Source organism: Dendrobates tinctorius, unplaced genomic scaffold (genome assembly GCF_039654945.1).
Source record: "Dendrobates tinctorius isolate UK_male_01 unplaced genomic scaffold, ASM3965494v1 ptg000103l, whole genome shotgun sequence".
Taxonomy (NCBI): Eukaryota; Metazoa; Chordata; class Amphibia; order Anura; family Dendrobatidae; genus Dendrobates; species Dendrobates tinctorius.
In genome coordinates this window covers 22664329-22682009 of record NW_027361771.1, presented here as the reverse complement: position 1 = coordinate 22682009, position 17681 = coordinate 22664329, and the positions used below count along the sequence as shown (strand labels likewise).

Below are 17681 nucleotides of genomic sequence, written 5' to 3'. Positions count from 1 at the left end.
GCGGATGCCCTGGTCCAGGACTGGTCCCAGTTCCGACTCCTGTACATTTTTCCACCCCTCCCCCTAATCGCCAGGGTCGTGAGGAAGATCAAGCAAGAGGGAGTTCCGACCATCCTCATCGCGCCAGACTGGCCCAGACGTACTTGGTACGCCGACATCGTCCAACTTACGGCAGACGCCCCCTGGCGTCTACCCGACCATCACGACCTTCTGTCTCAAGGTCCGTTCTTCCACCAGAATTCAGGGGCCCTCAATTTGACGGCATGGCCCTTGAAACCTGGATTCTAACCCAGGCAGGTTTTTCACCGGCAGTCATTACAACTATGATCAGGGCAAGGAAGCCTGCCTCTGCCAAGCTCTATTATCGTACCTGGAGAGCTTTCTTTTCTTGGTGCGAATCTCATGGACAAGTCCCACTCCCTTATTCCCTCCCGAAGGTACTAGGTTTTCTTCAATCGGGCCTAGATGCCAAGCTATCCTTAAGTTCGCTTAAGAGTCAGGTGTCGGCGCTTTCAGTCCTTTTTCAAAAGCGCATTGCTATTAAACCGCAAGTAAGGACTTTCATCCAGGGAGTTTCCCGATTGGTTCCTCCCTACAAACGTCCGCTGGATACGTGGGACCTCAATCTGGTCCTGACAGCATTGCAAGCTCCACCCTTCGAACCTCTTAGAGGAGTTCCACTCTCCATTCTGTCTCATAAAGTGGTTTTTCTAGTGGCGATCACCTCGTTACGCAGAGTGTCGGAATTGTCAGCACTTTCCTGCAGACGGCCTTTCCTAGCCTTTCACCAGGACAAGGTGGTTCTCCGCACGGTACCATCCTTCCTTCCGAAGGTTGTGTCCAACTTTCACCTTAATGAGGAGATTTCACTGCCTTCCCTTTGCCCGGTTCCGGTTCATAGAGTGGAGAAGGCTCTGCATACGCTTGACCTCGTCAGAGCATTGCGAATTTACGTGTCCAGGACTGCACCTTTCCGGAAATCTGATTCCCTCTTCATTCTTCCGGAAGGTAGTCGCAAGGGGTTGCCGGCTTCCAAGGCTACCCTTGCCAGGTGGATCAGGTCCACCATACATGAGGCCTACCGACTTAACAGTTCCCCTCTTCCGGCCGGTATCACGGCACACTCTACACGGGCAGTAGGGGCCTCCTGGGCCATTCGGCATCAGGCTTCGGCACAACAAGTGTGCAAGGCGGCCACTTGGACTAGCCTACACACGTTTACGAAACACTACAGTGTTCATACCCAGTCCTCAGCGGATGCGAGCCTGGGTAGACTGGTTCTGTAGGCGGCAGTACCCCAAGTCTAGGGGAATTTCAGCACAATATTCGTCCACTGCTTCCCACCCAGGGACTGCTTTGGGACGTCCCAAGGTTCTGTGTCCCCCAATTAGGCGACAGAGTAAAGGAGATTTTTGTGTACTCACCGTAAAATCTCTTTCTCTTAGCCTTTAATTGGGGGACACAGCTCCCACCCTGTTGCCCTTACGGGCCGTTGTTTCCTGTTGAGTTCTCATATTGTTCTTTGAGCTCATACATAGTAGCCTTCTTACAGGCATGGTTATGTTATTTGGTTACGTTCCTCCTTATGCTTTGGCACAAAACTGGAGAAGGCTGACGCCGTCCAGGGGTATATACTGCAGAGGAGGAGCCAAAGTTAATCTTTTTCAGATTATGCATAGTGTCGCCTCCTAGTGGACAGCAGCATAACACCCAAGGTTCTGTGTCCCCCAATTAAAGGCTAAGAGAAAGAGATTTTACGGTGAGTACACAAAAATCTCCTTTTTTTAATTAAAGAGTTCCTATAACAAAACTGAAGTTGCCCTTTTAATTTAAGAGTGGGCAGTTTCAATGTGGTGACTTAATGAAATATAAGTTGGAAGTACAATGGCTTCTAATGCCCCCCGAGAAGGGCTTTGTTATAGTCAAGGCCGCACTTCTGGGTTGTGAGATCCGTGTTCCCACAATCCGCCTCAATCCCTCTCGCAGTGAAAGAGCGAGATCTTACGCTTTCCAGTAACCCAGCGCTGTTTCATTCTGTAATAAGCTGTAACCGAATGACCACATCATTACAGCTGTTTAAAATTCTGTAACCCCTTAGTAAAGTACATGGCAGCTCCTGGGCCATGGAGGATTGTGGGATCCCAAAATCCAGAAGTGCTGATGGAAAGTCTGGCCCTTTCTGGGGGCATTAGGTGCGCTTTTGAACACTAACTTACATTTAGTAAAAACCACCATTCTACAACTGCCCACAAGTAAGAATGCCAGCCCTAGATTTTTGACGGTTTCGCTAAGTGCTACTCCTTTTTAAAGTAATGGCTCGTAGGAAAAAAAAACTAATTTTTAAAAAATCCTTTATTCTTATTTCATTAAAAAATCCAGATTTGTGGCAGTTATCTGATGCTGTGGAATTCCGCTTCTGTATTATATACACAGTAGCCAGTCTAAAAATGGCTGCAGTATAAGGCATGATTGCCACAAAGAATTGAGCCACTGTTTTCACATTGAGTCCAGTTGCATTAGGAAGTTAAGATGGAATTACTGGATTATAGCTGTGACTTTATGGAATAGAGCTGCATGGATTATTAAAAAAGAATAGAGACTGCTCTCCTGGATTGGGTGCAAGACGCTCTTATGGCCTTATTGTGCTAGGAAGCGATGATTGCGTTATCTGGATTTGAGGACTGCTGAAGCTTTTAAGGGATTGCATTAATTAGTTGATTGGAACAGTGCAATCATGAGTGCAGTTATTGGCTCTGGAGCCACAGTCGACCACCACAATGCTCGGTGCTACATCCACAGAGTTGCCTGCAAGTGTCACCTTCTTTCCCTTTCCCGTCCTTATTACAGTACCACATCTTATCAATTTCACCTGTTATTTGAAATGCTTTTCTGATTTCCCACCAGAATAATTAAATACATTGCTGTTGTTTTTGTCTTGTCATTGATTGATTGATTTATTTTATTTTTTATACAGCGATACAACACAAATACTCTAATTGGAAAGCTTTTTTAGTCAAAAGACTGACTGGTGCCAAGACTCTCCCTCCAGATTTTGCGCAAAAGGTAGGTAAACATAAGGGACTGAAAAGCAGGCAAGAATTTTAGGAGAAATCTGATTTAGTCTTGGGAGACAAAATCCTTGCATTTAAACCTATTTGTTTCATCTATGGCATCACTAGAGGTTGTTCATGGGGAGATTATGGTAAGCGGTCAGGATCTTTCTTTGTGAGGCACAGGTTCTTTAAGCTGCATATCACAAAATTAGTAGGTATAAAAATATTATTTGCAAATACCTTCAATTAGAAATATAGCTTATTATTACACCTACTACATATTGGATAGGATATTGGAGATGGGAATCCCCCTTTAACACTCATTATAACATGCCCAAACAGAATCAGGACATGAATTTTTACTTTCTACACCCTTCATATTATATTTAGAACTAGCTGAAGAGCCCGACGTTGCCTGGGCATAGTAACCAACTGTGGTTAGTTATAACAATTTATAATCATTATATTGCACATAAAATCCGTGCATCTAATCCTATCCTGTGTGATAATGACTGCTGAGCCGTGTATCTAATCCTATTCTGTGTGATACTGTGTGCTGACTGAGCTGCGCATCTAATCCTATCCTGTGTGATACTGCCTGCTGAGCCATGTATCTAATCTCCTGTGTGATACTGGCTGCTGAGCTGTGTATCTAAGGGTACTGCCACACTTAGCGATGTACCAGCGATCCCGACCAGCGATATGACGTGGTCAGGATCACTGGTACATCGCTAAGTGGTCACTAGAGAGCTGCCACATAGGCAGATCTCACTAGCGACATCGCTGGGGACGGGGGTCGCTACTTACCTGTCACACCAGGCGATCCTGCGTCCTCCCGCCCGGCTCCACGCGTCGCTCGTCGTCACAGCAGGAAGCGGACGACGAGAAACAGTCCAGCCTGTTCTCGCGCGATCAGCGATAACCAGCCGGGGAGCGGGTCGTAGGTAAGTATCAGACATAGCGATATCGCTAGCAATATCGCTATAACGTCACTAGTTATAGCGATATTGCTAGCGATATCTCTTAGTGTGACATGCCCTTAATCCTATCCTGTGTGATACTGACTGCTGAGCTATGTATTTAATCCTATCCTGTGTGATACTGACTGCTGAGCTATGTATCTAATCCTATCCTGTGTGATACTGACTGCTGAGCCGTGTATCTAATCCTATCCTGTGTGATACTGACTGCTGAGCTGTGTGTCTAATCCTCTCCTGTGTGATACTGCCTGCTGAGCTGTGTATCTAATCCTTTCCTGTGTGATACTGGGCTCCCCCTGCAGTCTGTGTCAGAGGGTGGTCTGTGTTGGCACGGTAATAAATTGTGTTATTTCCAGCTTTACAGAAGGACGATAACACCATAGAAATGATAAGAATAATAGGCCTCAGTTACCACAACTGTCTACAAAGAAAACTGTTGCTGATAGCAACCAATCACAGCTCATTTTTCATCTTTTAAACAGCTCAGGGACAGCGTGGCGAGTTTTGAGTGGCGACTTTTGTGTTTCGACTTTTATGTGGTGAGGTTGGTGTATGTGTGGTGAAATGTGTGCTGAGGGTGGTATATGTGTTGAAGCACGTGGTAGTGTGTGGCGCATTTTGTGTGTGTGTTCATATCCCCGTGTGTGATGAGTATCCCATGTCAGGGCCCCACCATAGCAACTGTACGGTATATAGTCTTTGGCGCCATCACTCTCATTCTTTAAGTCCCCCTTGTTCACATCTGGCAGCTGTCAATTTACCTCCAACACTTTTCCTTTCACTTTTCCCCCATTACGTAGATAGGGGCAAAATTGTTTGGTGAATTGGAACGCGTGGGGGTAAAATTTTGCCTCACAACATAGCCTATGATGCTCTCGGGGTCCAGACGTGTGACTGTGCCAAATTTTGTGGCTGTAGCTGCGACAGTGCGGATGCCAATTCCGGACATACATACATACATACATACATACATACATACATACATACATACACACCCACATTGAGCTTTATATATTAGATATTGCGGCAGTTATTTGAAAGCTAGAATTTTGAGATTTGCATCTAAAGAGCCATTTACACTGCACAATATGCAACATTAAATGATAAGCTATTAAAAGGCTACTGGCCAGCAAACATCTTGCCAGTCTACACAGGCCAACCCATTTTTCCCATTTAAAATTTAAGTAATTTAAAAAAATACACAAATTAGAGAACTGAATGTTTGCGAAAGTACGAACTTTAAAAGTATCAAATTATTCCAGTTTGATTAATATCAAACCTCCAGGATTGTGGGATTTTTTTTGGCAGCTGCAGTATTGCAAAATTGTGTTAAGTTGTGATCAAAACATCATATTTAACCCAAAACAGTATCAATACAAATATTCATATTTTTTTTTTTTTTTTTTTTTTTTTTTTTTTTTCTCGCCTCTTAAAAAAAAAAAAAAAAAAAAAAGTGCGATATTAAAAGTAATCATGCTGATCTAGAGAATCCTATGCTAGGTAATTTTTACTCTATAAGCCATAAATAAAAAAATAAACTTAGTAATTCTTTTATATATTGATATGTTTTTTTTTTGCTATTTTCTCAACATTTTATATTTTCCTGCTTTCCAGTACATTAGTGATGAGCAAACGTGCTCTGATAACATCTTATCTGAACATGCTCGGGTATATTATATTATGTTCAAGTCCCTGCGGCTGCATGATTTGTGGCTGTTAAGGTACTGTCACACTTAGCGATGCACCAGCGATCCCGACCAGCGATATGACGCGGTCAGGATCGCTGGTGCATCGCTAAGTGGTCGCTAGTGAGCTGCTACACAGGCAGATCTCACCAGCGACATCGCTACTTACCTGTCACACTAGGCGATCCTGCTTCCTCCCGCCCGGCTCCACGCTCGTCGCTCCACAGGAAACTGACGACGAGAAACAGTCCTGGACGTTCTCGCGCAATCAGCGATACCTACGACCCGCTCCCCCGCTGGTTAAGTATCAGACATGGCTATATCGCTAGCAATATCGCTATAACGTCACAAGTTATAGCGATATTGCTAGAGATATCGCTTAGTGTGACAGGCCCTTTAGACAGCCTCAACACACGTGGGGATTCCCTAACAAACAGACAATCATACAGCCGGCAGGGACTCTGGCATAACATACGAGCACTCACAGATCGGATAACACCCGAGCATACTCGGATAAGATGTTATCCAATCACGTTCACTCTTCACTACACTACATCACATAATAAAATGGATGGTGTCATTGAAAAGTACATCTGGTCCTGTATAACTGCAGAAAGATAAAAACACTATGGCTCTAGGAAGAAGGGGGAACTAAAGCGCAAAAAATGGAAAGTCGCCTTTTGGGAGGGGGTTACAGACATGGTGTATTGCTTGAGCCCTTCTAATTGAATTTCTCATTTCCTTTATTCACACCAGTACCATTGTCTTCTGTTTTTTTGTTTTTTTTTGTTTTGTTTTTTTGTAGGTATCAGATAGTATGCAGTATCCATTCAAGCCTTTAATGAAGGTAGAGGTAGTGGACAAAACACATCTTTGCCGGATGCGGGTTGCTGTGGTAGACACAGTCATTGGTGGTAGATTACGACTTGTGTATGAGGAAAGTGAAGACAAAACAGATGACTTCTGGTGTCACATGTATAGCCCCCTCATTCACCACATTGGTTGGTCTCGAAGTATAGGCCATCGCTTTAAGAGATCAGGTATGCAGGACTACAACTTAATTATGACACTATTTTTATTGGATCCTGTGCTTTGGTAATTCTAGACTTTAAATGCTTTATTTTATCTCATAGATATTTTAAAGAAACAGGAATCCCATTATGATGCCCCTGCCCATTTATTTAAAAAGGTAAATATATACCTGTAAATGTATATGCTGCCTCATTCCCAAGAGGGCACCGATCGCCAGTCATTCTGTGTTGACAGACAGACTCCCTTTTAAAAGAAACATGTTGTCAGGGTCCTGTTGGCGCCGACGTGCAGCCTCCGCTGAACAGGGACTCACCTGCACTGTAGGGGGGCCCGGGTCAGGTACGGCCGGAAAGTACAGACAAACGGGGCCTGGGGACGCTGAAGTTTATCAAGCAGTGAAGGACCTACGGTCATGTGACTACAAGGGGCAGGGCTTAGCATCCTGCTTCCAGAGATCGGCAGGACACTATACAGAAATACTCAGTCAGGCAAAACGGAGGTCATACACAGAGATGGCAGTAAAGTACCAGGGATGAGACAGAACGGATAGTCGGGGCCAAGCAGGGGTCAAATCCAAACAGACAGAAGGTACCAAGCAGAATCCAACAAGCAGTATCCAGGGAACAGACCAAGTCGTACACAGAGTATCAAGCAACCAGAACACAGCACAAACACACTCAGGGGTCAACACAACTCTGCCAAGGGCGAAAGTATAACTGACAGGGATGGGAGCTTCCTGAGGCTATAAGAAGCTTTCCCAGAACCAATGAGAGGCCACCATAATAAGCCCCAGGTGTGCAGGTAAGAGTCTGCACTGAGATCAAAACATTAACCCCTGAAGTGTAGGTCCACCAGCACTGGTAACATGTCACCATGTAAATGCAGTCCAATCTCCAAGCACCATCTTAAAGAGCAGGAGGAGCTGAGCAGATTGATTATATAGTTTTCTGAGATAAGATTCAGTATAACCCATATTTTCATCATTTACACTTTCGGCACAATGGGCGGTTGCTTATCTTTGTATAAATGTGCAATCAGGCACACACTCACCTCATGTACTTCACATGATGGCTTATTTTAAAAACTCAACTGAAACTTTAGTTATTTAGCCTTGTCTCCATACAGTTGATAGCAACTGTACAGAAATGACGGCTAAATCATAACTAAGGAAAAAGTAAAATGTTTCTGTGGTTTACAGTAAGCCAATGAAACAACAGTTTAAATACAGTGGGTATGGAACGTATTCAGACCCCTTTAAATTTTTCACACTTTGTTTTATTGCAGCCATTTGGTAAATTCAGAAAAGTTCTTTTTTTCCATCATACATGACAGCACCACGAGAGAGGGGATCCGCCCTTCAAGGACAGGAAACCTTCAAGATAAAAGGGGCGGCTCCTCTCTCTGCATCAGTTGGTTTCCTGTCATTGATGGGGAACCCTCAAGATTAAGATTCTTGAAGAAAGAAGAGGATGCCTGAGTCGGATGGGTTTTGACAGGCACTGGTCTGCTGCATCCGTCACCAGGTACCGGTAGTCGCCTCGGGGGCCATGTATTCGCATGGCCACAGCCCGTGAGGCAATGCCCAGGTGAAAACAGGAGCCTCGGAGGCCACATTCGTGTACCCTCCCTGATGCCGACAATACCCCACGTTATTCTAAGGTTCTCGGAGGCCACAGGTTACTGTGGCCTCCCTGTTGACGTATGGTGGCCATGCAGCCTGTGAGGCACATCAGTGCCCGGGTGAATTAAACTCCTCGGAGGCCAAATTTATTTGCCCTCCCCGTTGAGCCCAAGACGCCGGTCACCATTTGGGCAGGGTCCCTTCAATCACCCTCAGAAGTCTGGGCTGCATTTGACAGCCTGAAATTTGAAAGGTCATTACTAGAGAAAAAGGGATTCTCAGATGGGTTAATATCCACTTTACTCAGTAGCAGAAAGCCAGTAACTACCAAAATTTCTGGAAGGATATGGAGAAAATTCTTATCCGTCTCAGGGCCAATACAGGAAAGGGAAGTCCCGATAGTGGCAATACTGGAATTTCTGCAGAAGGGTTTAGAGTTGCGGTTAGCAGTCAGTACCCTCAAAGTACACGTTTCAGCCCTGGCAGCTTTATTTAACTGTGACCTAGCAAACAACAGGCTCGGGCCTGTAGTAGAGCTCACGTCGGCCCCTTAGGATTGGGGATTTACATGCATTATCAGCTGACCCTCCCTACACTGAGATCATGGACGATAGAGTTGTGTTAAAATTAGATCCAGCATACCTCCCCAGGTTGTGTCAAAATTCCACAGGGCTCAGGAGATAATCTTACCATCTTTTTGTCCTAACCCTAGCAACCAGAAGGAGGAGAGGTTCCATTGCCTAGATGTGAGGAGATGTCTCCTGCAGTATTTAGGTGACAAGACCCTGGAGAAAGCAGAGGGCTTTATTTGTTTCATTCCAGGGGTCAAGAAAGGGCCTTAAAGCCTCTAAACAGACTATAGCTATATGGGTGAGAGAGGCCATTATGCTAGCGTATAGTAGTGCAGGCAGAGCTGTTCCAGATGGTCTAAAAGCCCACACCACAAGGGCCATGGCGATGTCCTGGGCGGAGAGAGTAGACGCTTCCATCGACCAAATCTGTCCTCTCCGTCTACCTTCTTCAGACATTATAGGTTAGACCTAACTGCTGCCTCTGATCTCACATTCGGGAGAAGAGTGTTACAAGCAGTGATCCCTCCCTAAGAGAATACAAATCTCTGTAACTCTCTCGTGGTGCTGTCATGTATGATGGAAAAACACGGGTATTACATACCTGGTAATGTGTTTTTTCATGAGACATGACGGCACCCTTATATTCCCTCCCTATTTGATCACGTTATTAGTTGGGTGCATTATTAGCATTAGACACTCCCTTGGGTGTTGGTAATTAGGTGTATAAAAGATGTATTATTTACATGCACACTAATCTGCAGCGTTCCTCTCGTGCTCTGTAAAACAACTGATGCGGAGAGAGGAGCCGCCCCTTTTATCTTGAAGGTTTCCTGTCCTTGAAGGGCAGATCCCCTCTCTCGTGGTGCCGTCATGTCTCATGAAAAAGCACATTACCAGGTATGTAATACCCGTGTTTTTTTCTCATAAGTGTACACTCTGCACCACATCTTGACTGGAAAAAAAAAACAAATGTAGACATTATAGCAAATTTATTAAAGAACTGAAATATCACATGGTCATAAGTATCTAGACCCTTTGCTCAGACACTCGTATTTAAGTCACATGCTGTCCTCTTCCTTGTAATCCTCCTTGAGATGGCTCTTCTCCTTCACTCGAGTCCAGCAGGTGTTTTTAATTAAACTGATAGGACTTGATTTGTAAAGGCACACACATGTCTATATGAGCTCGCAGTGCATGTCAGACCAAATGAGAATCATGAGGTCAAAAGAACTGGCCAAGGAGCTCAGGGAGAGAATTGTGGCAAGGCACAGATCTGGCCAAACTTACAAATGAATATCTGCAGTACTCAAGGTTCCTAAGAGCACAGTGGCCTCCATAATCCTTAAATGGAAGAAGTTTGGGACAACTAGAAGTCATCCTAGACCTGGCCGTCCAGCCAAACTGAGCAGTCGTGGGAGAAGAGCCTTGGTGAGAGAGGTAAAGAAGAGCCCCAAGATCACTGTAGCTGAGCTCCACAGATGCAATAGGGAGATGGGAGAAAATTCCACAAAGTCAACTATCACTGCAGCCCTCCACCAGTCGGGCCTTTATGGCAGAGTGGCCCGATGGAAGCCTCTCCTCAGTGCTACATATGAAAGCCCGCAAAGAGTTTGCTAAAAAAAGCCTGAAGGACTCCCAGACTATGAGAAATAAGATTCTATGATTTAATGTGACAAAGAACTTTTTGGTGATAATTCTAAGCGGTATGTGTGGATAAAACCAGGCGCTGCTCATCACCTGCCCAATACAATCCCAACAGTGAAACGTGGTGGCAGCATCATGCTATGGGGGTGTTTTTCAGGTGCAGGGACAGGACGACTGGTTGGAATTGAAGGTGGTATGAATGTGGCCAAATACAGAGATATCCTGGATGAAAACCTCTTCCAGAGTGCTCTGGACCTCAGACTTGGCTGAAGGTTCACCTTCCAACAAGACAATAACAGCGCACAGCTAAAATGGCAAAGGAGTGGCTTCAGAACAACTGTGACCATTCTTGACTGGTTCAGCCAGAGCCCTGACCTAAACCCAATTGAGCATCTCTGGAGAGACCTGAAAATGGCTGTCCACCAACATTCACCATCCAACCTGACGGAACTGGAGAGGATCTAAAAGGAAGAATGGCAGAGGATCCCCAAATCCAGGTGTGAAAACTTGATGCATCATTCCCAAGAAGACTCATGACTGTACTAGCTCCAAAGGGTGCGTCTACTCAATAATGAGAAAAGGGTCTGAATACTTATGACCATGTGATATTTCAGTTTTTCTTTTTTAATAAATTTGCAAAAATTTCTACATTTTTTTTTTTCAGTCAAGATGTGGTGCAGAGTGTACATTAATGAGAAAAAAAAATGATCTTTTTAGAATTTACCAAATGCCTCAATGCAACAATAAGTGAAAAATTTAAATGGGTCTGAATATTTTCCGTACCCACTGTAGCTCAACGCAACTAATATAACAAGTGGTTTCTCCAAATTCTACTAAAAATGCCACTTTTGTGACTTCTGCAGTCTCAGAATTATTCACCCCTTTAGTAGAGCATTTTGGCTGTTATGACCTGCTGCAAATGTGTACAGTCAGACACCCACTTATAGCAATGTTCCTGAGGAATCTTAGCCCACTCCTCATGTACAATGGTCTCCATTTCACGAATACTTCAGTTTGCTTCCTGAAAGCAACTTCTTCAAAGCCAACCAAAAATTTGCTATAGATTCAAGTCTGAAGAGTGTGATAGCTACTCCAGAATATTCCACAACTTCTTTCAAAGCAGAATCTTGGTGGACGTTGAAGTATGCTTGTTATCGTTGTCCTGATAGAAGGTTTAAAGACTCTCAAGCTTTGGCTTCTTCACTGACCCTGACATTTCCTGCTACTTGATTTACTCCAACTTGCCCTCCACATATTGCAGATTTCCAGAGTATCACTGAGCTTCCTTACTGTAGCCAGGTGTTATTTTGAGTGCATGCTTCATTCTTCCGTCTCCTGTCCTACCAAAGATCCATAGGCATGAAAAGGTCCAGTTTTGTTTAATCACTTCACAAAACAGAATACCAAAACTAATGAGGCTTAGGGTCAATAGAGTTGAATGTCTTTATGTACAGCCATGGAGACCTTCAGTTTTTAGCTCGAGCCTTAAGTCCCCTTTACATTTAGCGATGCACCAGTGATCCCGACCAGCGATATGACCCGGTCAGGATCACTGGTGCATCGCTAAATGATCGCTAATGAGCTTCCACACAGGAAGATCTCACAGCGATGCAGCAGCGACGCAGCGGACGATACTTATTCAGACGCGGCGATCCTGACGTAATCCGCCCGCGTCGCTCGTCGGCGCCAGCAGGAAGCCCAGCAGGAAGCACCCGACGAGAAAAAGAGCTGCGCGATCAGCAATGGACAGCGGGGGAGCCGGTCGGAGGTAAGTATCACACATAGCGATATCGCTAGTGATATCGCTGCTACGTCACCAAATCGGTGATGCTTTAGCGATATTGTTAGCGATATCGCTATATGTAAAACCCCCCTTTACTGTGTAAAGTGAAATCTGGCGTCTGTTGCGGCCAAAACTCACTGCAGGTCTCTTGTGGTCACTTAAAATAATTTGACTACCTGAATCCTCAGGAATCTGATGGTAGACAGTGATTGCTTCTTCTTTCTGCCACTTCCAGATAGTGCAACCAGTGTTCCATTAACTTTGCTCTAGCAAACTGTTTACAACTGTATCTCTGGGAACATTCAGTGAGTTTACTATCTTGTGTCAGTTCGCTTTTGGACCACTGTATTGAGGAATGGGCTAAGATTCCTCAGGCATGTTGCCGAATCTGGTGTCACTTTTGCTGCAGGTCCGAACAGCCAAAGGTTGCTCTACTAGGTGCTAAAGATACTTGTCATGAAGGAGGTGTAGTAGTAATTAAACATGGAATTTTGTCTTGAATTTGGAGAAATCACTTATGTTCGTGGAGTTGAAATACTTACAGTAAATTGTTCTTGTATATTTTTTTTATTCCAAACTCCAGAAAGTTTGTACATTTTGCTAAGTGGGGGTAATGTCTCTTATTACGGAGAGTACCAACTAGTGTAAGATGACTCATATACCAGGTTTGCATTTTCCACGATCTGAGACGTTCCCTTTTAGACACCTGTCCAGAGGCCTCTCATCCATCCAAATCAGACATCTTGTTTTGCAATGATGAGGAGCAAACAACCTGAAACACTTGTTTGGTTTGGCCTTTATCCTAGGAGTCATGTGGCAAGGATCGTTAAAGGGTCGATATTGCTACTTCCAATTAGTAGCACTAGAGTTTTAGTCCTCTTTAAGAAACCTATTGCAATTAAACCTAATTTACAATGGGGTTTGAATAGTTTTGATTACAGCTGTTTTTGTGGCCTTCAGCTTTTTTTTTCTCTACTGTGGTTCAAGGGACACAAGAGGAAAACGGATTTAGGTGCTGATCCGACATTATGCTTTGGGATATTTCCGTTTATCCAGTGCATCAGTTGTTAAATTGGATTGGTTTTGGAGCCAGATCAGGTAACAAAACCTAAACCTGCTATGGATGCCAGACTGGTGCACTATTTGGCTTAAAACCTGGCTGGACATAACTGAATAACTGATAATTGAAAATCCAGCCTTAAAAAGGAAAAAAATTGTGCTCTACCTTCATTCCAAAGATGTTACATTTTGTTTTCTCAAGTTAGAGTGGCTCGTCTGTAAATGTAATTTTCTAGGCTTGCATTTCTGCTCCTTCAGCCAAGTGGCAGGTCGGACCCTCTCCAATCCTACATTGTGGCCTACAGTTAGGAAAAGCCATCAATGTTTTACTCCCAGAATCTCTTTGCCTACTGTGTCATTTAGCACTACATGAACTATGTGTGTTTATTATTTTTACACCCTAAAATATTTTTTCTAGTGAGGGGAAAAAAAGGATTTTGTGACTTGCCCAATGATCTCTTTTAAATTTGAGAAGAAACTGGTGTACCATAATGTATACGGTAGCAATACATTGACTAATTAGTTTTTTGTATTTTTATTGTTATTAGGTCAAAGATGTTGACCAGAGCTCTGAATGGTTCAAAGAAGGGATGAAACTGGAAGCTATTGATCCCCTAAACCTTTCTGCAATATGTGTAGCAACCATTAGAAAGGTGAGTCATAAAAATAGATGTGTCCAGAAGTAAAAATACTGTCCACAAGATTAGCAACAGTCCTGCTATTCACCTTTATCATATTCAGCTGGAAGCAGAGAATAGTGACCATGTTTGCTCCAGTGTACCAACCTTTGCTAGCCAGTATACTCAATCCTTTAATTGTATTTCTTTTAAGGTTTTGGCAGAGGGCTACCTAATGATTGGAATTGATGGCTCGGAAGCAGCAGATGGCTCAGACTGGTTTTGTTACCATGCGTTATCCCCCTCAATATTCCCTGTTGGTTTCTGTGAAATTAACAAGATTGAACTAACTCCACCACGAGGTAAGACTCGCACAGTGTTGGGCTGGGAGGCCTGGTCTGACCCTGTTCACATTTCCCAGCCCTGCACTTTCTGTACACTTCAGTAGGGAGTAGGTTAGGTCTGAACGTGGCCATGTTTCCACTACAGTGTATGAAGACTGGTAGGCAGTAATTGATGTGTCTTGTGAAGGCCGACTTTAAGCCTAGCAGTCACAGCATGCTGATATGTGGGTTTTGAAGTAAAGCGGCTCAAATTTGTTGTTAAAGGGGTTTTTCACCTTTTATGGACCTTTTAGTTAAATGCATGCAATTAGGGCTAAAAATCAATCCTTCTCAGTTTGCTTCCTTTAGCTGCTGTAGTACATGGTCTATTGCTGGCTACAGAGAGTGGGTAACCAGGTCGGCCACTTTACCTTTACTCTAACAAATGTGTTGGGGGTCATGATTCTGTGGCACTTACGTTTATATACTGTAGGTATGACAGGTTCTTATCCCTGCTCTTGTTACTGCAGCTTTCCTGTCCATATAATGGCTGCTGGTGGAGGAGCATGTGACCAGACCTGTCCATCAGTGTCCTCCAATAGGAAACCTCACATGAGAAAGTTGTGGACAGGTCCAGGCACATGCTCCTCCACCAGCAACCACTGTATGGACTGGAGAGCTGTACAGTCTGTGAGGAAAGCTTCACTAACTAGAGCAGGAGGAGAACCAGTCATACCTATAATAGTAGATCTACCCAATATCATGTCCCCAACACATCTGTTAACTCATTCTGCAGCCAGCAATAGACAGTGTAATATAGCAGTTATTGGAGGCAAATGATGCAAAATTTTTAATGAAACCCAATTGTATGTATTTACGTAAGAAAAAAATTACCCCAAAGGTGGACAACACTTAACAGCTTCATGACTTTTGACGCAAGTTTGTCATGGTCGGATAGGTGTTAACAACCCATGACTTAAACTTGCGTCACCGGGATCGCGTGGGTACATGAACTGTGCCCATGCGATCACTGCCGGGAGCACTACATAAGTTCTAGTTGAGCTTCTGCTGTTACGGCCAGGAGCATTGCTCGCACCGCTTACAGCCTGAGGGAGAACAATTCAGATCTTCAGACCAGTAGCGTGGTCACTTTGATGGTCTGAACTGTCTCTCTGTCTCCTGATTGATCTTGGGGAAAACCCCTTCAAGGAAAAAAAAAAAAAAAATCTGCCTCAGTGGCTTTTATCTACTGTTGATAGGTTGTTCATGGAGTTAAATAAGACTGTATACTCTAGTGAGGACTGCCAATGGTAGATCATACTTCATCAATGTAAGTTCCTGTTATGTGTTGTGGTATAGGGTACTGACTGCAGTCATTACTGTATATGCGTCTAAAGCTAGAAGTCCCACAAAGTGAAATAAAGTCTCTGCTCTACAAGTACTTCTGGGGTGTGGCAGACCAATCCATGAACTCAATCATACACACATCCAACTTTTGAACTCTGTATTGTATACTCTTTTGCTTGTTTGCATCTAAAAATGTACTCCACAGTGACATTGCAACATCAAGAAGGAAAAGTTGTAGAATCGTGGAAATCACAGGATTGATAGACCTGTTAATGATACGCAAATGATGAAAAAACAAAAATGGAAACATCTGGATTTATCGAGTATGGGTGCCATTTGCAGTATTACACGCCCTATCATGCTATTTATGAGGTCATTAATGGTTGCCAAAGGAATGTTCCTCCACATTGAATGGTCTTGGGCTCACCAATCATCATGATCTGCTGCTGGCAGCTCTATTTGCAATTGTTGTATCTTGACGTCCCAAATGAGCTCAATGGGAGACAAGTCCGGAGACGCTGCAGGCCAGGGCAACTTGTTTAGGCCTTGTAGGCTGCGCACAGTAGCATGGGCAACATACGCCTTGGTGTTGTAATATTGAAAAACAGCTCCTGGATACTTTGAATAAATGACCGTACCACTGGTTCCACGGCCAAACCAACATAAAGCCGAGCTGTTTGTGGACCTGGAATTACCATTAGACCACTCTTCAGCTATTGCTGTATCTAAGACAAAACTGTGACTCATTTCTGGAGACCACGTGTTTGGGCTTCAACTTGTAGAGACCTTCACAAGGAGATCTGCCACTGGCCCTACTCCTGAGAATATAGTACCGCATGGCAAATGTACAGTAGCTGGACCCTTGTAGTCTTCATTCCAGGTACACTGACAGGTTGACATTACACTCATTAGGCACTGGAACCAGAGATGCATCTAACTTTCCAAAGTGTCTCAGGAGCCGTTTTTCAACAATATCTCACCAGGCCACATGTTGCTCAAGGTACTTTGCATTCGTTTGGGTGGCCTAAATGTGTTATCTTCGCTTGCAGCATCTCTGTTCTTAATTCCTATAAAGCACATCTAGGATGTGAATTCATGGGCAATTTTAAAATAAGCTGCCATCGGTGGATCTTGATTATTTGCCTACCGTAGTACACTCGGCTTGGCAGAAGATTCCACAGCCATTAATAACATCATTGATAGCAGCCAAGGCGTGTGAGTGCGGAGATTTCTGCATGTGGCGCGAATACTCTATACAGAAGAAATCTAGATATTTTAAAAACTCTTACTTAATTTTTTTCAGCATTTGTATATCATTAACATTTAATTATCCGTTATTCGATAGGTCTACGACTTTTTCTTCTTGGTGTTGCAATGTCACTATTGAGTGTATAATCAGAGATCTGAAATGCGTTCTCACGTAGCATTTGCAAATGTGACTGACTATTTTTAAGTACAGTAATTGATTATTAACCTAAATCTGCTAGATTGGAGAATTGCCTTATACACGTTGATTGCCAACCCAGACAAGATGACTAGTAATTATTTATTTTTCTAGGCTACGCAAAACTACCTTTCAAATGGTTTGACTACCTCAGGGAAACTGGATCCATAGCTGCTCCTGTTAAACTTTTTAACAAGGTAATTTACACATTCAAAACCATATGGTGGATGTGCACTGTACATGTGTGGTGCAAGCCCACGCCATGCAGCCCTGGGTGCTGGCACTAGGTGGAGCTGTTTATCTGCATAGATTGTACTGACAATCCTAATGGAGGAATTAAAAAAGGCAGCAAGTGTGAAGACTGTCCAGTCGTTTGCCTATTGTCCCCCTCCATCTTGACAAGATTGTATATGGCATTCTTCATGGCAGTCGGGCACCTACTGAAGGACCTTCTGTTTGGCACCTTAGTACACATTGGAATCCCATCATGTGGCTAAGTTAATTGTCACTACGGCAAACAT

At 43.8% G+C, this 17681-nt stretch overlaps 1 protein-coding gene across 3 annotated transcripts in view; it reads left to right on the top strand.

The window, feature by feature from the left end:
• The window catches only part of MBTD1 (mbt domain containing 1), a 106661-nt gene that overhangs the window by 32034 nt on the left and 56946 nt on the right, over positions 1–17681 (top strand). For all 3 annotated transcript variants that reach the window (XM_073588158.1, XM_073588157.1, XM_073588159.1), the window contains exons 8-13: positions 2975–3063; positions 6524–6758; positions 6852–6907; positions 13978–14082; positions 14261–14408; positions 17275–17357. In XM_073588158.1, coding sequence (XP_073444259.1) covers positions 2975–3063; positions 6524–6758; positions 6852–6907; positions 13978–14082; positions 14261–14408; positions 17275–17357 — 716 coding nt within the window. The remainder of the gene's footprint in view (positions 1–2974; positions 3064–6523; positions 6759–6851; positions 6908–13977; positions 14083–14260; positions 14409–17274; positions 17358–17681) is intronic.